This window comes from Sinocyclocheilus rhinocerous, unplaced genomic scaffold, assembly GCF_001515625.1.
Source record: "Sinocyclocheilus rhinocerous isolate Xijiao unplaced genomic scaffold, SAMN03320098_v1.1 scaffold711, whole genome shotgun sequence".
Lineage (NCBI taxonomy): Eukaryota > Metazoa > Chordata > Actinopteri > Cypriniformes > Cyprinidae > Sinocyclocheilus > Sinocyclocheilus rhinocerous.
In genome coordinates this window covers 3,361,313-3,384,173 of record NW_015641018.1, presented here as the reverse complement: position 1 = coordinate 3,384,173, position 22,861 = coordinate 3,361,313, and the positions used below count along the sequence as shown (strand labels likewise).

The following is a 22,861-nucleotide window of genomic DNA, read 5'->3' as shown; positions in this document are numbered from 1 at the left end:
AAAAATGTGAACAGTAGCATTCATATTATATTCTGAAATGTGGTATGGTAGTGTTCTTTTCCGAACATAGCCATGCATTGTCTTTACATGCAGTGAAACCTCCTATACACCAGGTGGCGCAATCAGCTGCATAATCCCAGTAAAGTTCTTACCGGTAATCTTCTTAGTTACAGTCCCCCTCCCTCTCAGCCATCTGCTTTGGCTCAGAAGTGAAGTTCATTTTCTTACTGAGTGCTAAAGGAGAGACCTGTCCATCTACCTCAGGATGTATAAAGCTTTTGACAGCCGTTGGGAAAATGAAAGCAAGGACGATGAAGGATCTCTGTCCTCTCCCTCCTTCTGGACAGATCAGGAAAGTGAGGGGGAAGACAGGGACTGTGTTAAGAAAGAAAACAGAGCGAATGAGAGAAAGCCTGAAGAAGACCATAAGGATGTCAAAGAAAGCTTTTTAATGGGAGGTGATAAAAAGAAGAGGGTGAAGGAGATGCTTCAAGGAAATGAGTTGGGGAATGAGAAATATCCTGAGGAAGATGAAAGTGAAGTAGAGAGAGAATGTTTCATAGATGATGAAAATAAAAACAGCGTAGAGATAACAAGAACAAGACAAGAAGAGGAGGAAGAAAGTGAAAAGGAGGAGGAAGAATGTGGAGAGGAGGAGGAGGAAAGTGGAGAGGAGGAGGAAGAAGAAAGTGAAGAGGTGGAAGAAGGAAGTCGAGATGAGAAAGAAGAGCTGTGTGAACAACAGACAGGAAATGAAAAGGAGGAAGAGGAGGACGCAAAAGAAAGTGAAGAGGGGGAAAAAGGAAAAGAGCTTGAAGAGGAAGAAGAATTTGAGCTGTGTGAACAGGGGGAAGGGAATAAAAAGGAAGAGGAAGAGTCAGAAGAAAGTGAGGAGGAAGAGGATATGAGTGAGGATGAAAAGGACAATGAGGAGGAGAAAGAAAGCTCAGCCAGTGCAGAAAACTCTGAAGAAAATGAAGAGACAAAAGCCCAAAGTGATGATTCAGAGGGCGAGAAAGATCAGGTGAGTTTGAAGGAGAGTGAAGAAGAGGAGTCTTTTCCAAAAGAAGACTCAACAAGTGAAGAAAAGTGTACAGGTCAGTTATCAGAGTGTGAGGAAAAGAAAGAGAGCCTCACCAAGCAAGAGAGCACAAGTGGAGGTGGAGAGCAAAATAGCCATTTTTCAAGGGAAGGCGAACAGGAGGAAAGAGAAGAAAATGAAGGAGCTAATGTACGTTGCATACCTGAAGATAGTGAAGGCACTGAGGGAAAAATAGATGGTGGTAAATCTTTGGTGAAGGAAGAGAGAACAAGAAATTCTGAAAGCGAGGGATCAGAGAATAGTAAACAGAGAGCACCTAACAATGAGGAAGAAGAGCGAAACGAAAGTACAGAGGAAAACCCTAAAAGCGATGAGGAGAGGAATTGTGGAAATGCATATGACGAAGAGATTGAGATTGGTAAGAGCAGGCCTGGAGCAGATGAATGTGATTATTGGATGGAAGAAGTGAAACTACACAATTCAGGTGAAGAGGATGATGAAGTATCAAAAGGAGGCAGTGAGGAAGAAGAGAAGAGAGAGTGGTTTTTCAATGAACCTGTTGAGGAGAAGGAGGCTTGTGACCAGGACAGGAAGTCATGGGCAAGTGATGATGACTATGTTACAATAGCCAGTGGCCATTCGCAGAAAGAAGAGGAAGAGAATGATAACATGATGCCTGCTTGGGAACAAGAGCGTGGTGATGTACAGCAGACGAAGGAAACTAGAGACGTTTATGTTGAGGATTTTCATGAAAGTCTGGGCAGCCCTGCGGCAAGTGTTTTAACTTCCGGTTACGGCACGTACAGACCAGACTCGCCTAAAGACGGAGACCCAGAGGAAGTGGATTATAGAGACGACTGCACTCTGGGTGGATTAGAAGAAGAGAGCCAATCGGTCTTGGATGCTCGTGATTACGAGGATGACAGCGGTCCGGCGTGGTTCAGAGACAATCAAGCATTAGAAACATCTGATGGACGAGCTCCTGCTGAATCACCGGATGGTAGTCGAGATGTAACCGTCTGCACTGATCAAAGCCATGATGGATCTGAAGATGAGGGCCGTCGGTCTCCTGATCAAACCGAGCAGCACCAGAGTCCCACAGAGGACGACACTGGAACTCGAGATGGAGGCTCTGAGAATGTGTCATATTTCAGTGACGGTTGGGACAGTCTTGACCACCCCTTTAATTTGAGGCACAGGAGAGGCATAGTTCAAAAGAGACCTGAGGAGAAACAGTACAATGATGGATATGATGACAGCAAGAAGAGGAGGAAGGAGAAAAGAGTCCGAGCTTATACTGGCTGCCTTGGTGTGTTACACTGCTTAAAGAGAATGACTTATTTTGTCGTTTTTAGAGGTGTGACTGTGGAGGAAACAGAAGAAACACGTGTATTTATCTTTTACCCATGCATATATATATATATATATGTGTGTGTGTGTGTTTGTTTAATAAAAAAACCTACATCTATACACTACTGTTAAAAAGTTTGGGGTTGGTAAAATTCTAATTTTAAAGTAGTTTTGTTTTGTTGTTTTTTTTTGTTTTTGGAAGAAGTATCTTATATTCACCAAGGCTGCATTTATTTGGCCAAAAATACAGTAAAAAAAACAAAAACCAGGACCATTGTGAAATATTATTACAATTTAAAATTACTTTTATTTTTTCATATATTTTAAAATGTAATTTATTCCTTTGATGGCAAAGCAGAATTTTCAGCATCATTACTCCAGTATCATATGATCATTCAGAAATCATTATAATATACAGATTTTTTTACTTTTTTATTATTATTATCAATGTTGTAAACCGTTTTGCTGCTTATTTATTTAGTGGAAACCATGATACTTTTTTTCATGATGTTTAGATTAAAAAAAAAAAAAAGTTTTTTTTTAAAGTAACAGCCTTCATTTGGAATAGAAATCATTATAGACGTTATTATAGATTTGGTATGTTTAAGATGTGTGTAATCATATACTTGTTTTGTAGGTGCAGTTAGTGAGCTGGAGGAGCGTTTGGACCAAATGCGGATTGGTGCATCTCGTGTGCACTACGACTCAGAGAGTGAAGAAAGCGGAAGCTATACTGACAGATCCAGCTCTGTGACGGAGGAACCCCCGAGTGCTTTCCAAGAATACATCAAAGGCATGGTCAGTACACAGACACTTTCACACTGACCAGTCTTGAACAGTTTTGAGTTTAAACATACATTTGTCCATTCCACAGACACGATCACACAGCGAGAGCGATATCCGACCACGTCCAAAGTCATGCAAGTCCCATTTTCAAGTCTAGTTTCAGTTCATGCCCGTTTCTTTGATCTTGGGTTGTCAGTTAACATGCTTTTACAATATCTGATTTTCTTCAGTTATACGGCCACTTTTTGATCATCCTCACACAAGGAACTTGAAGAAAACTGATCCAGTGGCGAAGTATGGCATACTTCTGTATTAATATATAACCTTCATAAATGAAATAAATGATTCAGAACTCTGATCTTTTTGTTGTTCTGAATGCGTTTGGATCCTTTTTCAGGTATTTCCAGTATAAGCAGGACTGGGAGATGTTTAAACCTCCAGGAGAGAAGAGCAGGAAGGAGCTGCACTGGGCCATCAGGGTATCATAAATCACATTGCTAACCCAACAGAGATCTGATCTGATCATCATCAGTTTGTCTGGAATGACATGAAGAAACAGAACTGAGACAGACTCAATCCAGAAGAACTGTGGCAACATCTCCAAGATGCTTCAAGAAACCTTTCTGCGATGCTACCTGAAAACTATGCGCAAGTCCATCAAGGACAATAGCTGTTTTAAACGCAAAGGATGCTCACACCAAATGTTGATTTGATTTAATTAACAGATGTTAATTGATAAAGAAAATCTATTTATGACATTATTTTTGAAAGCATCCTCATTTTACAGCACTTTTCCACAAGTGCCTAAAACTTTACTGTAGCTTTGCAGGAAGGTTTGTTGAAGCGTCTTGGAGACGTTGCCACAGTTCTTCTGGATTGAGTCTGTCTCAGTTTGTTCTGTTTCTTTAGGTCACTCCAGACAGACTGGATGATGATCAGATCAGATCTCTGTGTGGAGCACTGGCTGTCGTCAGACAAAAATCTCACTGGATTTCACACACAACGTGGTTGATGCAAAGATACAATTTTTTCAGAACCGATCCAATCCGATACAGAAAATTCTGAGCGATACTGATACAATACCAGCATTTTTTTTTAAAATCAGTGTAGAATTTCTATACTTCTATGTGTTGACATGATCATCACTCTTTTGTGTGTTATACACAATCTGCTAAATATACAGTGGTGGCCAAAATTATTAGAACACTAGTATTTTCAGCAGTTAAAAATGGTTTTAAGTCAGTTAGGTAGGTCTCTTGCAGGTAGGTCTCTTGAAACATCTTGGAGACGTTGTCACAGTTCTTCTGGATTTTTAGTCTGTCTCAGTTTGTTCTGTTTCTTTAGGTCACTCCAGACAGACTGGATGATGATCAGATCAGATCTCTGTGTGGAGCACTGGCTGTCGTCAGACAAAAATCTCACTGGATTATTACAATTAATGGCAAAATGAATGTTTGGGAATGTAAACTGATATTTCCTACTGACACACTACAGCAAAAGATTGAAATAACTGACTTTAAACCATTTTTTGGTTGGTGAAAATATTAATGGCCTAAGCCTTTTGCACAGTAGCATATATATAACGTTATATAAATTGTAGATTACTTTTATTTTAAATATATATATACTTTTGTTTTTATCCTCAGGAACAACTTATGTATCAGCCTCCACCAGTAAGTTTCATTATATATTTATATTTTTGAAAGAATTTCCTAGATTCTCTTATTCGGAGTACTTTTTCTTGTCTCTATAGCAGAGACCTCAGAAGACGTACATCCCCAACAATTATGTGGTTCCAACAGAGAAGAAGCGATCTGCACTAAGATGGGAGATCCGACATGATTTAGCACATGGCATTATCCCAACAAAAATCTCCTATCCTTAACACAGAGAATCTTCCACCTATGCCTTATCTTTTATATATATATATATGCTTAATGCTATTATTTATTCATGATATTGACATTTTTTTACTCCATTGTACATGTGAAATGAGATTTCAAGATCATTGTTTTTATGAAATAAACATTTTAATACTTTGAAGTGTGTGCTGTGTTCATGGTAGGTCACTGTATGGGAGTTTGAAGGGATACAGGGGAGCGTAACGCACATCGTGCCACAGAAGCTTCTTTTCAAGAAATTTTACAGCCTCCAGAGTGAGAACCAGACTCTCATGTTTCAACATGCTGTGGACGTTCAGACCTGAAAAACAAAACAAGATGATATGCATCTATATTAAGATCATAAAGGAGCTTTGATGCAAACGTTTCATTCCCTTATGTTTGGTTTCACATTACAGCTTTTGGTGTGGTCCGATTGTTTACCTATAGCTGGAATGATATTCACTGTTTTCATATCTTCAGTCGCCTTAAGAATGTTCTGAGGGAATTCATCACCTCTGAAATTGAAGCAAACCAAAAAATATTTTTAAAAAATGAAGAAATTACTTATGGAAACAAGCATATATATCAGGTTGGTAATGGCATATACATTCACTTTTGCATACTTACACGTCAACGATGAGGACTGAATCCCCCCACTGCCTGTGTTTGACCAGGTCCAGCAGGTAGTGGGGGTCTGGAGTGGGAATCTCCAGTGAGTCCACAATATGAAGATAATCCTGGAGAAAAAATGACTTCCACTTAGTTTGTATTTTTTCGTCTAACTGAATATTATGAACCAAACCAATTTGCTGCCCTCACTAACAAGTGCATCAGTGAAAGCTTAAATAAAATATAAATCTTAAGATGAAAAATTTAACAAAATTAGAAATGACGCATTGACATCAAACTACAAAAAGCAAGCACATAACTAAAACAAGCTAAAAATATAAACATACAAGTTGATTAAAAATATGAATAAATACTTTAATTGTACATAATGCAGCACGTTCCAAACCAAGCGAGATTTTTACAGTGCACCTCCCCTCACCTGAGCCAGCTTGGCCGTTAAGGCGATTTTCAGCCCTTGCACTCGCACCTTCATGGGCAACATGTAATAATAGCTGCTTGGTCCCCGTGGACCATGAGCTACTCCTCCTGAACGAGAAAGAGGAGCACTTGTTTAGGAATTTAGTGAGCCCACTGGTAATGTCATACACCTGTGTGTTTAAGATGATGCTCAAACGAACAGACTTTATCTTACCTCCTCTCCACAGTGGAGAACGAATGCTTCCATGTCGTGCCCGGCCACTTCCTTTTTGATTCCATGGCTTCCTGCCTCCACCGCTGACTTCAGCTCTTGATTTGACTTTTGCATGGCTCTACAGTCATACGATTATATATGATTATCATATGCAAGGATTCAATATGACTGAAGTTTCTAGAACATGACAGGGACGGTATCTTAAAGGAATAGTTCATCCAAAAATGTACTCACCCTCATGCCATCGAAACTGTACAAGAGTTTGCTTCTTCATCTCTACATTTGAAGTAATGTGGCATTAGATCACTTGCTCACCAATGGATCCTCTGCAGTGAATGGGTGCCGTCAGATTGAGAGTCAAAACAGCTGATAAATACATCACAATAATCCACTCCAGTCCATCAATTAACATCTGGTGAAGTGAAAAGCTGGAAGTTTATAAGAAACAAACTCGTTATTAAGGCGTTTTAAATTTAAACCAACACTTCTTGCCATAATTTGAAATAATGCTTCCTCCATTAAAAACGTTTATCCTAGGGCTGGGCGATCTAGTTAAAAAAAATTATCAACGATGTAATGTTTCCTATCGTTCGGTATCGATAATTATTGACATTTGTTATAACCTTTTTTAAAACAAAGAGCAATAGAATTTTTTTTTTAATTTAACCACTGTATTTTTTAATTAACCCAATTTATTGAGACAAACAACAAATATTTTTAATATTTTTAATAAAAATTGAACAAATATCTAATTTCTAATCTAATCTTTTGGCTTGTCTCCCGAGACCACAGGAGGGCACAATGAGCAAAATAATGCAGCACATTTAAATTGTCAACGCAAGGAAATAAATGTCTATTAAAAAAAAGTGCATTACGTCTATATTAACTCATATAAATCAAATATAATTTCGTAAATTGCATGAACAATTATGAACAAAACTGCATCATGTATTTATGCACTGCTTAATACAAAGAGCCGAATCGCCCATTACGCATATTGCATTTAAAAACATAAGCGACGCAGTGAAAAGGAATAAACCTCCACAAATTCGCGACGTGTTTTCTAAATGTTCAAACTGTTTTAACTTTGCATGGCTACATTGTGTGAGACGCAAGTGCAGCAGTCATATTTGTCCGTCTAAAAATGCGCTGAATGTGCGTTCTGTGTGAATGGCTTGGTTTCGGTTTTAACCTAATCAAGATCTTCTCCGCATTGAGCTTCTATATTTCTCTAATATTTTGAATGAATAATGCAGCAGCGGCGCGTCTCGTGGGCTAGACTAACAAAACATTAAAATGCAACAACGTCACTTACATCACCGTATCTCGTGCGCCACTGATGACGTTTCCTGACGCACTCCTAACATTCAAATGCAAATGTTTATTTTAAATTCGAATAATATTAATCTCCTCATCACAGGCAGGCACAGCACTCATTTCAGCATGTGTTCGTGTTTGTGTGTGCTGTCTGCGTCACTCATAGCACATATATTGTGTGCTATATCGAACATTTTTTTCAATCGTTATCGAAGAAGGTGTACCGTCGATAAATATCGATACCGTTTTATCGCCCAGGCCTAGTTTATCCCCTGTTGTCTTCTAATATCAAAATCCACTCACATATTTGTATAGCACGGTTTTGTTTTTTGCTTGAAAACGCTTGAAAACACAGCTTTCCGTGGTGTGGTGTGGTGTGGATTATTGTAATGTTTTTATCAGCTGTTTGGACTCTCATTCTGACGGCACCCATTCACTGCAGAGCATCCATTGGTGAGCAAGTGATGCAATGCTAAATACCCCCAAATCTGTCCAGAAGAAGCAGCAAACTCATCTACATCTTAGATATTGAGCAAATTTCCATTTTTGGGTGAACTATACCTTTAATGCACATTACAAGAGCAAAGTTAACACCAGAGAGCATAATGTGCACCTCATAGTTACTTACTATTCGTTTGAAATTACGTTGCCAGACCTCTACAGCATGAAGAATGTCCAGCCTTTTAATAGAAAAACAAAAACAATCATATATTCATTTGTTTGCAACATAACTCCAGACCAAAAATCCTTCCTAGAACCAAATAGTTTACCTAAGAGGTACTGAGAAGACATCAGGGTGCAGGTCAACCACACCAAGGGGTTCACTGTCACGACTTCCCAAAGACTCAAGCCACGTCTGAGCGAGTGTCAGGTGAGCTGGGATATCAGCCTCGCACCTGCGCAGCACTGGAAGATCAGAGCCGGATGGAGAAGCCCTCTCTAAAACCGTTCAGACCCGTTTAGTTCACCAATATGTCACATGCCTTATAAAATTACATTGTTGCAGTTCCTTTGGCAACGAACAAAAATTTACCACGGGAAGTTCCTGTCAAAACTTAAGTTGTTATTACTGTAAAACAATATTATGGCAATATACACTACCGTTGAAAAGTTTGGGATCAGTAAGATTTTTAATGTTTTTTAATGAAGCTTCTTTTGCTCATCAAGGCTGTGTTTATTTGATCAAAAATACAGAATAAAATAATAATTTTGTGAAATATTATTGCAATTTAAAATAACAGTTTCTATTTTAATATACTTTAAAATATAATTTATTCCTGTAAAGCAAAGCTGAATTTTCAGCGTCATTACTCTAGTCTTCAGTGTCACATGATCCTTCAGAAATCATTCTGATTTATTATCAATGCTGGAAACTTTGTTCACAAAAAATTGTGCTGCTTCATATTTTTTTGGAACCTGTGATACTTTTTTCAGGATTCTTTGATGAATAAAAAGTTTTTAAAAAACGATTTATTCAAAATAGAAATCTTGTGTTACAATATACACTACTGTTCAAAAGTTTGGAGTCAGTAAATTTTTTTCTTTCTTTTTTTGAAAGTAATGAATGCTTTTATTCAGCAAGGATGTGTTAAACGGATAACAAGTGATAGTAAAGACTTATATTGTTAGAAAAGATTTCTGTTTTGAATAAATGCTGTTCTTTTTAACGTTTTATTCATCAAAGAATCCTGAAAAAAGTATCAGAGGTTCCAAAAAATTATTAAGCAGCACAACCGTTTCCAGCACTGATAATAAATCAGCATATTAGAGTGATTTCTGAAGGATCATGTGACACTGAAGCCTGGAGTAATGATGCTGAAAATTCAGCTTTGCATCACAGAAATAAATTATATTTTAAAGTATATTAAAAACCAATATTAGAAATAAAAAATAATATTTCACAACATTACTGTTTTTTTCTGCTTTTTTGATCAAATAAATACAGCCTTGATGAGCAGAAGAGACTCCATGTCATTTGGTTAAAAAGCTTTATAGGTCACAATAGTGGCTAATAGAAAGTTCCCCCAGTTTTATTGTGGCAGCAGTTCTGCAATTGCATAATTTAAAGATATTATGGTTACCATGGTATACTTTTGTCTCAAGTATGTAGAAAAAGTGGATAAAGCAAAACCCCTAAAAGTAATAATGGTGAATAATGCATTACCCAATTATTAAAGGGGTCATATGATGCTGCTAAAAAGAACATTATTTATAAATCTTAACCAATGATTCCTAATTGCATCTACTTCCGGAAGGCCAAATAAAGTGCTTTTGCACTTTTGCATCAACACTACTGCTGTTCCTGAAACCACGGCTTCTTTCTTTGCGTGCACATTTGGGCGGTGTTATGCAAATCTTCCCACATTGTGATGTAGACATGTGGGGGCGTGTTAGAATGAGCCGTTTTAGGTAGGCGTGGTTAACTCTTAACTTTTATAAAGAATATCTCTTTGGATTTGAGACTTTAGTCTTTGCAACTTTACAGATCTTCTTTATGCTCCAAGAGCTTGTAACACTCCAAAGAGAAAGGAAAAATTGAAATCGCATCATATGACCCCTTTAAATATGCAAAGCTTTGCTTACTTTGTGGCGCGACTCCAATGAGATTTGGTGGGAGTCGCAAATTTGATGGAAGTGCGCTTTCTCCAGAGACAGATGAGATGAACTGATTGGAGAAAAATCACAGGATAACTCATCCGTGTGTTCCAGCATGACCATCAATATCATATTCACACGCGTTTGTATTTTAGGAATATTACCAGCAAAACAAAAATAATGCAAATCGACGCGCTTACTTACCCTTTTAGCCACCGTTCTTCCACATATCGCTAACGTAGCACGAAACATGACGCGGGCTAATTAAAATAAATACTAAGTCAAGTGCACTGCTGTTATAATTTCAGCTTCTCGCATATTTGGTTTCCCTGTCAGAAGGTCGTGATGGTGTGCTCTTATGTTCACGCTTCCGTCGCTCACATATGACGTAAGTTACGCTGCGTGCGACAAATAGAAATATACGCGCATACCCTCTTTCTCTTTTATTCTTTATTTGTGCGTTCTTATCATGATTGATAAGTGTCACGTTCATTATATAAGATGTTTGGTGTTTAAAAAAGTACTGTTAATGGTTAATGATACTATGTAGGGCATCTGCAGCGGTGTTGCCAAGTTTCACTAGAGAAAATACGCTATTTAAAAACATAATAAGCCCAAAATAAGCAACCCTTTCTGGAAAAACAAGGCCAAAATAAGCGACGCATGCAGCTCTGGCACGTATAAAAGCAGCATTTAGGTGGAAAAGTATGACACAGAATCAAAGTTAAATCTATAAAGTTAATTTACATTCGATGAAAATAAAGCATAAAAAGAGACCATTCTAAAATGGAATAAATAGGCCGTACACATAAAAAATATATAAAACATAAAAAAAAGACATTAAAGAATGAAATGGGTGGAAATGAAAATTGTGTTTTTATTGATAATTTATGTTTGTAACTTACAGTTTTGTGAATGAAATGCTACAGGTATTCATCCATAACATTTTTCACATTTTTAATTTAATATTTGTACAAATTACGCAATAAAATTTAACTAATAAAATTACTAATAATACAATGTAAAAATGTAACTGGTTAATAATTTATAATAATGCTTACTTCATAATTTCAAAATGACATTTAAAAAAATAAAAAATGGAAATCCCACCTTGTTATTTGCACAATAAAAAAACGGAACACAATTATAAGTAATGCTGGACACAGAGCAATTTTCAAAAATAAGTGGTTATTTTATTTGTATCTTACAACTACAGGCGCAGAAGATTCTTTGCTGCTTATTAGTCAACAGACTCTTCTTCACAATAGGCACAGCCGTACGACCTTTGTCACAAGGTGATTTGTGTGATTGCATAGTGCAGTTTAAAACCTAGAATTCACATCCTCAGGTCAGTAAAAGACAAGCAAATGCACCACACAACCTTTTTTTAACTCCATCAATAAAATGTCAAAAGAGAACTTGTGTTTGACGTATCAAGTGCAATCAGTTGTGTTGATATGCCATCTAATTTGACAAACAAATTTATAATTTGCATATTAAAAATCAACATATTCCCTATAGGGTGGTGATGGTGCAACTCAAAAGATTTAAACAAAACTCCAGGCAAAGCACTTCTAGTTCTTTGTTGAAACGATGAACAAAAAAACTGCTAATTATATCTAAATGAGAAAAATGTTTAAATTGTGGCAAAGGTGTAATTTTGGCAGCTGGAACATCAAAATCAAAACAAAATTTCAAGTATGATTTTAAGAATCCCAATTAGAATAGTCCACAGGATTGATTCCTCTTCTTCCATCACGTCTGCAGGGCCCTGAGAGTGTTGAGACTGACCAGGAGTCTCATCTGAGGAGTAAGAGTTTTTCTCGATTTCCTCTTCTGTAAGTGCCATCTGGTCATAAAACACCTTCATCTCAAACTCACTCTCCATGTAGGAGGGATGTCCGTAGATCCCGATTCCAACAGGCCTAACATAATCCCCCGGGACAAGCACCACGTCCTGGCCACAGGTGGTCGACTGAAGCTTGTAGGTATCAAAGTTTGGCCGCAGCGTCTTGTCAGAGACGTAGAGGTCCGCATCTCCCTTAAGGCTTTGCATGTACAGGATAATGCGTCCTTCGTGGTTGAGGCGCAGGTAGCTGTAGTTTCCCGCACCGATGTGGCCTTGCACGACATGGAGCAGGACCCATTCATCCGGCACAGAAGGCTCCTCTGAATGCTGCAGAGAGCCCAGGGCCCGGGACAAGGCTGCCAGCACCAACAAACCACCCCAGCACAGCACCATGGTCACAGCTGCCAGACCCCAGCTACATCTGTAACCTCCCTGCAATCACAAAAATAGATTCTTTCAGTATCATCGGGACTCAGATATTCAAAAAATATCAGATTTTGGCATTCGGATTGGATCCAATTTTGACAACGGGTTCTTTAAAAGAAAAAAAACGCTCTGAAAACAAAGTAAATCTTCACTGCTGTATAGTGTTGCTCAAAACATATTAGTAGTATTGGGATACATTAGATAAAAAAAGAAAAAAAAGAATCTGGATTACCCTGATTGCATCAGAAGGGTGGAATAAAATGTAACAAAACTTTAAAACTGTTTAACTAACATTAGTATTATGTAGTGTATAATATATTTATATTTTGCACTAAACACTCATGTTGTGTTCCAGTCATTTTAACCTGGAGAGGTCTTTTTCCCCTGGAAATGCTAGTTATGTTATCACATTACATTAAAACCTTCTGACTTTACTCACACAGGGTATTACAACTTCCCAAAAAACTGGATAATTTTTGTAAAAAAAAATTTAAAATCCCCACGTTCTTACACCTGTGGTGTTCCCAGTCAAAAATGACTAGCCTGCAAAAAAAAGTTGCCTGTAAATCTCTCATTATGCTATATTACTACCAAATATTGGATTCAAACTTGCTTTCTTTTAATTAGCACAGTTTTTTTTACTTCTTGATCGTAGGCTTCACTGTTTATGAAGTTCATGCACCTCAGTTTTAATGTTAATTAACGTTGTTGTTTTTTTACTCAAAAACTGAGGTGCAAAAGCTCAGATCAATGAGGCCAGTTCCAAAAAGAAATACAAACCCTGTTGTAACTGAATGAAAAGAACAAGACAAAAAAATTGAACCTAAGATTTGGTGACAATATAGCATAATGAGAGATTTACATGGTAAAGGATTCTCAGCACAGCCCAAGGGTTAACCGTTAACCATGATAAAGTAGAAGCCTAAAAGACGTCTAAAGTAGCCTAATTAAATTTTTTTATTGTTTTTAGTGCTGTTCTTTTTTTTGTCTCACATAAACAAAAACACAAAGTGACCCACCATTGATTATTCTACCTCTTGATGTTTATATACAAATCTAGATCTATATTTAGAGCACTGGTAATCTGGATTTGGTCAAAAGTTTGTTATCTGGATCAAGGCGGTGTTTCTCAAAAGCATTGTGTGAAAAGTTGCTTGTAGAGACCATTGGTGGGAATGGATCTAAAAGATGAACGAGATGAACAAACTCAAGAGTTGCGGAGTAAGTTTTGAGTTGACAAAACCCGATAAAGCCAACGTGGTTTAGATCAGGTTCACAAAGTTCGATATAAACGTTCTCTGACAACTCAGAGTTTGTGATTAACTCTGGAGCGTGTGCACCTGAAAGTGTGACACGTGCAGCAAACAGCCAATCACACGGAACGTGGAGAGCGTCAGCAAAGTGTCCTTGGATTCACTTCTCGCGAGAGTCAGCGCAATTCACTTTTCTGCTGCGGATTAAGAGATGTCGTTATTAAAAATGTAATAAATTTAAATGCATTTACAAGGCAGGAATAAACACTGCTGCTGCAGCAAAAGTTTGAGAAGGCAACAGAAAGAAAATATAAGACTATGCAAATGAATCAAATGAATTAAATTTTTATATAGTTTCACACAAGGCTCAAAAGGAAAACATATAAATTTAGTCATTTTAAAAGTTGGATATATTAAAACTTATCTATATGTATGTAGGATCTCTGTCTTACAACGGACCCACTCACACTATGGAGCCACACATGAAACAGTTACATTCCATTGAGACAAACTGAAGTACCCCTATGCTACCAGCTGCGGTCGTAAAACTCATGCAGGGTCAGTGAAGGGTTGAAGCAGTTCCTGGACTATTTATGAGAGATTTACATGGTAAAGGATTCTCAGCACAGCCCAAGGGTTAACCGTTAACCATGATAAAGTAGAAGCCTAAAAGACGTCTAAAGTAGCCTAATTAAATTTTTTTATTGTTTTTAGTGCTGTTCTTTTTTTTGTCTCACATAAACAAAAACACAAAGTGACCCACCATTGATTATTCTACCTCTTGATGTTTATATACAAATCTAGATCTATATTTAGAGCACTGGTAATCTGGATTTGGTCAAAAGTTTGTTATCTGGATCAAGGCGGTGTTTCTCAAAAGCATTGTGTGAAAAGTTGCTTGTAGAGACCATTGGTGGGAATGGATCTAAAAGATGAACGAGATGAACAAACTCAAGAGTTGCGGAGTAAGTTTTGAGTTGACAAAACCCGATAAAGCCAACGTGGTTTAGATCAGGTTCACAAAGTTCGATATAAACGTTCTCTGACAACTCAGAATTTGAACCAGAGTTTGTGAGGAGCCTGTGCACCTGAACGTGTGACACGTGCAGCAAACAGCCAATCACACGGAACGTGGAGAGCGTCAGCAAAGTGTCCTTGGATTCACTTCTCGCGAGAGTCAGCGCAATTCACTTTTCTGCTGCGGATTAAGAGATGTCGTTATTAAAAATGTAATAAATTTAAATGCATTTACAAGGCAGGAATAAACACTTCTGCTGCAGCAAAAGTTTGGCAGCTGAAAGAAAATATATGACTATGCGAAGAAATCATATTTAAATTTAAATATAGTTTAGTCATTTAAAAAATTGGATATATATATATATATAATTTAAATACTAAGCTTAAAATGAATTGCCACTTCATATAATAATTATATGAATATATTATATGAATTATAAACAATTACAATAAATCTAATATAAATATAATAAATAAGTAGCTGCAAAAGCCGGGCAATTTTGTATCTAAAATTCTTTGACTGTAAACTGCTTTAATTTGGATTTGCATCAGATATACAGTGGGTACGGAAAGTATTCAGACCCCCTTAAATTTTTCACTCTTTGTTATATTGCAGCCATTTGCTAAAATCATTTAAGTTAATTTTTTTTCCTCATTAATGTACACACAGCACCCCATATTGCTCTTAGGAACCTTAAGTGCAGCAGAAATTTTTTTGTAACCTTGGCCAGATCTGTGTCTTGCCACAATTCTGTCTCTGAGCTCTTCAGGCAGTTCCTTTGACCTCATGATTCTCATTTGCTCTGACATGCACTGTGAGCTGTAAGGTCTTATATAGTCAGGTGTGTGGCTTTCCTAATCAAGTCCAATCAGTATAATCAAGCACAGCTGGACTCAAATGAAGGTGTATAACCATCTCAAGGATGATCAGAAGAAATGGACAGCGCCTGAGTTAAATATATGAGTGTCACAGCAGAGGGTCTGAATACTTAGGACCATGTTATATTTCAGTTTTTCTTTTTTAATAAATTTGCAAAAATGTCAACAATTCTGTGTTTTTCTGTCAATATGGGGTGCTGTGTGTACATTAATGAGGAAAAAAAATTAACTTAAATGATTTTAGCAAATGGCTGCAATATAACAAAGAGTGAAAAATTTAAGGGGGTCTGAATACTTTCCGTACCCACTGAATGTCACTTTGCTCACAGCTGATTGGTCCAGTTTGGGTTTGCGATCTCTAACCCAGAGTAGTGTAAGTTACTATGGTGACGAAACCCGCTCAAAGCCAACCCATCTTCTTGAGCCCGAAAACTCAGAGTTTGCTCAAACTAAACGTGAACTTACCTGGGTAAAAACTGAAACCGGCTTCGTACTACAGGCCACAGGTCTTTGCTTTGAAAAACCAGAACAAAAATAAAATACACCCGATCCTGAAGAGCAAAACGTCGAATTTCCAAAACCAGATCATTCTTATTGAGATTTTTCAACAACTGGGCTCTGGACCTGATATGAGACTACACTGAAACACACTAAACAAAACAAAGATTACTGGAGTACATTTAACCAGAAGATACTGTAGAGTTTTCCTATTCATTTTTTCATTCAGTGTATTATTTGCTGTTTCTTTGTGTTATCTTGTTAAATTTGTTTTTTCTCAGTGTACTTGAAGTGCTGCGTTTCCTGTGACATAAGGCCAGGAGACTTTTCCTCTAGAGGCATTCTGAATCTAAACCTAGCATAGCTGTGAAACGACACCATTTGACAAGTCATACATCTGGACCGACAGCAGGCTGTTAAAAATATCTGTCGCTATTTCCAAGCAGCCACACACAAACAGGCCATGGTCATGTACTGTCAGTCCAGCCAGGAAAAACCATAACGTTACTCGAATGAAACTCTACATACTTTAACCAAACAATGCATCAAGACGTCTTCGCAGGGCGTACGGACAGTCCTGAATTAGTAAAATAATTTTGGTGCATAAACAAACAGTTGAAAGCGAAAGCATTAATTAAAAGGTGACATTCAAAGGTCTATTTGAACATAACAGCGCTTAAACATAAGCAGACTGACACAGCCAGTTAGCTTCAAAAGACTCGTTTTTGAAATATACGATAGCCTATAAAATTATTTAACGTTACTCAGTGCGACATACTATAACACACTCCGTTTCTAAACTAAAATGACTTCTAATTCCTGAAGGTTGCACTAAAGAATAAGTGAGCTATTTAGCTAGCTAGCTAGCTGGCTAACAGACCAGTTAGTTTTGAGGAAACTGAAACAAAAGAACAATTCGTAATTAACGCAGGTGCTTTGATATGTTGACAGATATGTATTATTTTGACTTACCGGTGCATTGTCAAAAATACTCCATGGGAAAGGACAGTCGGCGTCGTTATATTTTGAATTTGCTCTTACAGGTGTTGAGGCGACTACTGGACGCGCTGGGACTTGATGGCGTTATAATGCGCATGCGCGCCCTCTGTTGGTCAGGAGGACAGCAGAACATCACAGCAAGCGATGGAAACGACATTGTAGTGAAATTATGTTTCAAGAAAAAGCTACAAAAAATATCAGAATTGTTCTGCTAGTCTTATTTTTCCCCTTTTGAATTATTATTATGCTTATCGCTTGTTTTAATAACATTTTCATCTCTTTTGTTTAATGACCCCGGGGGCAGATCTATGATTTTTTCCCCCGCCCTTTTTCTTATTGTTTTGTTGGGTTTTTCTTATTTATTACAAAGAAAATGAATTATCTAGTGATATTTGGAAACAGCCGAACATTATTAATGGACGAATTAAATTAGGCCTAATAGTGTTATATAGCCTACAGTTAACATTTAAATGAAATAAGCTACGTGATTATGTGAGAAGTGTTTTATTCTTTAAAAGGCCACAGGAGTGACAATAGTTGAATAATTTTCAGTTTTCAAAGCACTTTATGAGCATGATTGGTTGTCAACCAAAGCATCAATACTTCAAATAAAAAAAAACACCAACAAAGGAGGTTTTTGTTGTTATTTTGCATTATTTTATTTTTTATAGTTTCTGCTTTTATATTTTAAATTTAGTTTTAGTAGCTTTGTTGTGTTTTTGACATTAGTTCTAAAAAAAAAAATCTATAGTTTTTATTCATTTGTATTCGTTTGAATTTTAGTACATCAAGTTAAACAGTTGAAATGAGAAACTTTGTCTTGGAAACTTGCTGAAATAAAATACGTTTTTATAACTTTTTATAACGTCTTTTGCGTTTGTATCCGCATGATGACAGTGAAAGAAAGATTTATAGATAAATATGATTAATACTTAAATAATTTCACGCTTGTCAACTCCAGATAATCGCATTGTCTCACTTTCAAATTTGTAACATTTTTATATATTTATTTATTTTATCTTTTTAGCAGTGGCATTTTTAGGCGTTGCACTTGTTTGTTAACATTAGGGACACTACTGTATGTCATGTCAAATGATTGGTATTATATCGCCTCTCTCAGGAAGATATGTGATATTTCTGTTCGTATGCAGCGTCTGCATTTCTTGACCAGACGGAGGCGCCGTTTCACACTTTAAATCATAAATGTTTTAACCATAGACTGTAAACATTTTAAATATCTCTTGACTGGGCAGGCCCATTGTCTGCACACTGAATCATCATTAATTATAATTCAGTCGTATGTAATATATAGGTTTCACTTACTATTTAAAATCAAACAAGATCAAAAAAGATCAAACTAATAGGCTACAATAACAGTTTTTTGTTCAGCTGCTTACACAAAAAAATCTTTACTTTACAAAACCTGACACTCAGACACCAGAACCACATACCAAATCTGCAAAACCATACACTAATTCTCGGCCTTTGACTCAGTTTTCAGTTTCATAAAACACTTTTTGCAAAACACAACACACAATTCTCTATGTAGCACACAAAAATCTAACAGGAATTAATATTATGGCAAAGGTGTTTGCAAATGTTTGCTTTTGAGATGTGTTTGTGATATTTTAAATGCAGTGCTTCATTTTGCAAGAGATGTGAGGCATTTTGCATTTTGTGTGTGCAATTCTTGGATTTGTGTGTAAAGTTTTGAAAAAAGAGGCAACGTTTTGAAAATGTGTGTAAGCAGTTTGGGTAAAAACTGTACATTTAAAGCCAGTGTATAAAACAATCCTGCAAAATACTTGCCTAATCTGGACACTGTACTTGCTTTTAAAAGTACTTAAGTACCAAAATTTAATTTGCTTTTTTATGTCAATGTTTTATTATTGTTGTTATACTTGCAACGTTATGCCTCTGAAGCAACTTACAATACATTACAGCTACTGAATACACGGACTAGCTTGTAGTATCTTTGGAATAAAGAGCTTTTAGAATGTTAAAAACATATAGAAATGAAACTAGTGTCTCACAGCTAATGTCAGTGTAGTGTTGTTTATCTGCACTAGAGGGCGCTGTGAGCAGCAGGTTGAGCAGCAGCGCTGATACTCGCGGCTCTCGCCGGGTTCAGTGGCGGCGCCTGTAATCCAAGCTACCGGGAGGCTGAGGCTGGCGGATCGCTTGAGTTCAGGGCTTCTTCTGGGCTGCAGTGGACTATGTCGATCGGGTGTCCGCACTAAATTCGGTATCGATATGGTGCTCCTGGGGGAGCTCGGGACCACCGGGTCGTCTAAGGAGGGGTGAACCGGCCCAGGTCGGAGACGGAGCAGGTCAAAGCCCCCGTGTCGATCAGTAGTGGGATCGCGCCTGTGAATAGACACTGCAGCGCAGCCTGAGCGAGACAGCGAGACCCAGACTTTTGCGTTTACTCATAAATAACTTCCAGGCCAACTATAAAATAAAAGCCTTTCTGGCCAAATTTAGTTACTGTTATATACTGTGGGACTTTAAATAAATGCTCTAATTGTTAATATCGAAATAACTTCCAGGCTTACTGAACAAACAACAGAAAATTATTTACATTTTACATTTATTAATGTGTTTTGTAATTTTTTTTTTTTTTTAGCAAATTCTTGATTTTAACATGGCAAAATGTAGCATATAACAGCATCACATGGCCAATAGGGGGAGGACTAGACAAGCAGGCAAGTCCAAGAGTGAAATTGTTCATGAAAAAATAAAATAAAAAATGTTTAATTTATTTAATTGTTTACTTATTTGCTTGTATTATTTGCTGTAAAATAAATACAACTCTGAAAATAAATACTGGTCCTTACAAAACTCATTTCTGAGTGTGGTCTATATGGTATTTTCTGCTCTCGAGAATGTGTCTGCCATGTGTTTTGCACCATTTTAAATTTTAGACCATAGTATTATGCAAAATAAAAACACACATAACAAATATTTCTTGACAGCCGTTTTATTTTCAGAGACAGTTTTTTCTCACATACAACAACATAACAGTGAGTGTCTTTCGATGTTTTATAAGCAACACATTTCCTCGTTTCTTGTCATGTCACAAACTGTGTATCAACACTCATTTAAAATGAAATGTCTGCATGAGTTTGAATACTGTCTCACGAAGCGGCATGCTGTGACTTTAGTAAGTACGGTGTGAAGTGGTGGTGGTTTGCTTGATTTGGATTGTTGGTCCACCAGTTGTGATGGTGTGAGAACCACCAGAGGATTGAGATCCACCTGAGATCATGATAGTTGATCCTGAAGGACAAGAGGGAAAGAGTTATTAATGTGTAAGGTACAACATACACTGGCCATCCTACCAGAAATTACAAAGAGAGATTTCAATTACCTGGAATTTGAGTCCTGGAAGAGTAAGAGGAAGAAAAAATTAATTAGTGAAGCCTGGACAAGATAATATAACATAATCCATGCTCCGCCGATTTGAACTCACATTAACTTTTAAAAAGAACCAACTTACTTGAAGTCCTGATTTTCCAGGAGGTTCCTGTAGGTGGCGATCTCCTGCTCCAGACGTGTCTTGATGTCCAACAACAAGGCGTAATCACGTCCCTGTTGCTCAATGCTTGCCCGCACTTGACAAAGCTCGGCCTCCAGCATGTTGATTTGGTTCTGGTAGCCTGCTAGCATAGCGCTGTACCTAGCCTCTGTTTCTGCCAGTGAGTTCTCCAGTGCCGCTTTCTGTTTGAGAACATGCACAAAAACATAATAAAGCACCGTTGCTCTGCTTGTTTTGAGTCTTGCGTTATATTTTCCTACCTCTGGTTCAGATAATCTATCTAATCTCGCTCTACATTCCACTTGTGTCTCACCATGCTGAGTTGAGACTGCAGCTCGATCTCCAGACTCTGTAAGGTGTTTCGCAGCTCTGTGATCTGCGATCTGGACGTATGTATGGTCTCTGTGCTGATGGCCACCTCTTTGTTCAACCCTGCCGTCTAAACAATAGACAAAACCACTATATCACTAGGCACTACTACAAGTGACATTCAGGAATATGTGGTTTATTATTCAGTGAAATCTTGATAGCAAAGTGGAATTCAGATTTAGACTGGGAGAAAGAAGAAATCTTACCTTGTCTTTGAACCAGGCCTCCTGTTCCCTGCGGTGTTTCTGTATGATGTTCTCGTAATGAGAACGAATCTCCTCCATAACCTTGTTCAGGTCTTGCTGAGGAGCAGCATCAACCTCTACGTTCACTGTGCCTGTCAGCTGTGACCTCAGTGCAGCCAGCTCCTGTAATGTATAAGAGAATAGAATAGAATGGAATAGAATAGAATAGAATACTCCAAAATGTAGGATCAGTTCTACATAGATGATCTATCAGAAAACCACTACAAACCTCCTGGTGGTTCTTCTTCATAAATGCCAGCTCTTCCTCCAGACCCTTGATCTGCATCTCCAGGTCAGCCCTTGCCAGGTTTGTCTGGTCCAGCAAGCGGCGCAGGTTAGCGACGTCAGCCTCCACAGACTGCCGCATCACCACCTCATGCTCATATCTGATTGACATAGGGAATAAACACACCAATGTCATAAATACACACATGCACTACTGTTCAAAAGATTGGAACCAGTAAGTTTTTTAACATCTTGCGAGAAGTTTCTTATGTTTACCGAGGCTGTATTTATTTGACCAAAAATACAGTAAAACTGTCATAACGTAATATGTTTTAAAATGTAATGTAGGCCTATTTCTGCAATGTCAACGCTGGTTTGTTTTAGCAACCATTACTTCAGTCTTCAGTGTCACATGATCCTTCAGAAATCATTCTTATATGCTGATTTGCCGCTCAATGCTGAAAACAGTTGTGTTGAATATTTTATGCATCAAGCTGGTTGTATCTAAATTCAAAAGATTGCGGTCAACGCTGTGTAGCTTACTTGATCCTGAAGTCATCAGCAGCCAGTTTAGAGTTGTCGATCTGCAGGAGGATGTTGGCGTTGTGGATGGTAGCGTTTTTAATCTGAAATGTAGAGGATTTAATACATGAGAACTTGCTTTATATGGACATAGGCTATCATCAAACTCTGAGAAAGCAAGTATATTTTTTTAGCTGCTATATCCAAAAGAATATCATTGCACTAGAAAGTGCTAGTAATGTTTCATATTCGTTCAGGCATCACTGTACCTTGTCCTTCAGGTCCTTGATGGTGTTCCAGTAGGCACTGTAGTCCCTCTGGCAGATCGGCCCTTTCTTCTCATAGTACTCGCGGATCTGCCTCTCCAGGATGGCATTGGCAGCCTCCAGCGAGCGCACCTTCTCCAGGTAGGACGCCAGACGGTCGTTCAGGTTCTGCATGGTGGCCTTCTCATTCAGCTGGAAGTCATTTACAAAGCAGCCTCCAGGCATTATGCCTGCTGCATATCCTCCGCCATAACCTCCACCGTATCCACCACCAAAACCATATCCTCCACCATATCCTCCACCATATCCTCCGATTCTGGATTGCAGCGAGGAGGAAGAGATGCGGGTGCTTCCACCTAAACCACCTCCATACACGCTGTGGGCTTTCTGTGGAAAGAACGTGGAACCACCCCGACTCTTGGTGATAATGGACTTTGAGGTCACGGTCTTGGGTCCTTTGGAGGACGTCATGCGAACAGAGACCGACATGGTGGATGGATAAGGAGATGAGATGAACCCAGAGAGGAAACCGTTGAGAGAG

At 37.9% G+C, this 22,861-nt stretch overlaps 4 protein-coding genes across 4 annotated transcripts; 1 reads left to right on the top strand and 3 right to left on the bottom strand.

Moving 5' to 3' along the window:
* On the top strand, nucleotides 1–5,185 carry LOC107753882 (golgin subfamily A member 6-like protein 22). The gene is made up of 7 exons (XM_016570150.1): nucleotides 1–2,351; nucleotides 3,030–3,190; nucleotides 3,267–3,312; nucleotides 3,409–3,472; nucleotides 3,576–3,657; nucleotides 4,825–4,851; nucleotides 4,932–5,185. Exons 1-7 carry the CDS (start codon nucleotides 266–268, stop codon nucleotides 5,061–5,063), a joined length of 2,598 nt encoding a protein of 865 aa, XP_016425636.1. The 5' UTR covers nucleotides 1–265; the 3' UTR covers nucleotides 5,064–5,185.
* Nucleotides 5,186–5,201: 16 nt separating this feature from the next.
* mrpl4 (mitochondrial ribosomal protein L4) lies at nucleotides 5,202–10,626 on the bottom strand. The gene is made up of 9 exons (XM_016570134.1): nucleotides 10,439–10,626; nucleotides 10,223–10,304; nucleotides 8,410–8,578; nucleotides 8,268–8,319; nucleotides 6,323–6,440; nucleotides 6,110–6,216; nucleotides 5,689–5,798; nucleotides 5,503–5,576; nucleotides 5,202–5,380 (listed from the first exon to the last, which is right to left on the bottom strand). The coding sequence occupies exons 1-9, from the start codon at nucleotides 10,484–10,486 to the stop codon at nucleotides 5,235–5,237; spliced, it is 906 nt and encodes a 301-aa protein (XP_016425620.1). The 5' UTR covers nucleotides 10,487–10,626; the 3' UTR covers nucleotides 5,202–5,234.
* A 777-nt stretch (nucleotides 10,627–11,403) lies between these two features.
* Nucleotides 11,404–17,277, bottom strand: LOC107753858 (UPF0669 protein C6orf120 homolog). The gene is made up of 2 exons (XM_016570132.1): nucleotides 17,129–17,277; nucleotides 11,404–12,515 (listed from the first exon to the last, which is right to left on the bottom strand). Exon 2 carries the CDS (start codon nucleotides 12,474–12,476, stop codon nucleotides 11,916–11,918), a length of 561 nt encoding a protein of 186 aa, XP_016425618.1. The 5' UTR covers nucleotides 12,477–12,515; nucleotides 17,129–17,277; the 3' UTR covers nucleotides 11,404–11,915.
* Nucleotides 17,278–20,119: 2,842 nt separating this feature from the next.
* On the bottom strand, nucleotides 20,120–22,861 carry LOC107753853 (keratin, type I cytoskeletal 19-like). The gene is made up of 8 exons (XM_016570126.1): nucleotides 22,324–22,861; nucleotides 22,076–22,158; nucleotides 21,537–21,693; nucleotides 21,269–21,430; nucleotides 21,007–21,132; nucleotides 20,655–20,875; nucleotides 20,526–20,539; nucleotides 20,120–20,434 (listed from the first exon to the last, which is right to left on the bottom strand). The coding sequence occupies exons 1-8, from the start codon at nucleotides 22,807–22,809 to the stop codon at nucleotides 20,316–20,318; spliced, it is 1,368 nt and encodes a 455-aa protein (XP_016425612.1). The 5' UTR covers nucleotides 22,810–22,861; the 3' UTR covers nucleotides 20,120–20,315.

Coding starts and splice junctions, on each gene's coding strand:
- LOC107753882 (XM_016570150.1), top strand. CDS start 266: ATGTATAAAGCTTTTGACAGCCGTTGGGAAAATGAAAGCAAGGACGAT. Junction 2,352..3,029: donor AGCTTATACTGGCTGCCTTG/GTGTGTTACACT, acceptor CTTGTTTTGTAG/GTGCAGTTAGTGAGCTGGAG. Junction 3,658..4,824: donor AGCTGCACTGGGCCATCAGG/GTATCATAAATC, acceptor TTTTATCCTCAG/GAACAACTTATGTATCAGCC.
- mrpl4 (XM_016570134.1), bottom strand. CDS start 10,486: ATGTTTCGTGCTACGTTAGCGATATGTGGAAGAACGGTGGCTAAAAGG. Junction 5,799..6,109: donor TAACGGCCAAGCTGGCTCAG/GTGAGGGGAGGT, acceptor TTTTTTCTCCAG/GATTATCTTCATATTGTGGA. Junction 5,381..5,502: donor GAATATCATTCCAGCTATAG/GTAAACAATCGG, acceptor TTTGTTTTTCAG/GTCTGAACGTCCACAGCATG.
- LOC107753858 (XM_016570132.1), bottom strand. CDS start 12,476: ATGGTGCTGTGCTGGGGTGGTTTGTTGGTGCTGGCAGCCTTGTCCCGG.
- LOC107753853 (XM_016570126.1), bottom strand. CDS start 22,809: ATGTCGGTCTCTGTTCGCATGACGTCCTCCAAAGGACCCAAGACCGTG. Junction 21,133..21,268: donor AGGCCTGGTTCAAAGACAAG/GTAAGATTTCTT, acceptor TCTATTGTTTAG/ACGGCAGGGTTGAACAAAGA. Junction 20,876..21,006: donor TGCAGTCTCAACTCAGCATG/GTGAGACACAAG, acceptor GTTCTCAAACAG/AAAGCGGCACTGGAGAACTC.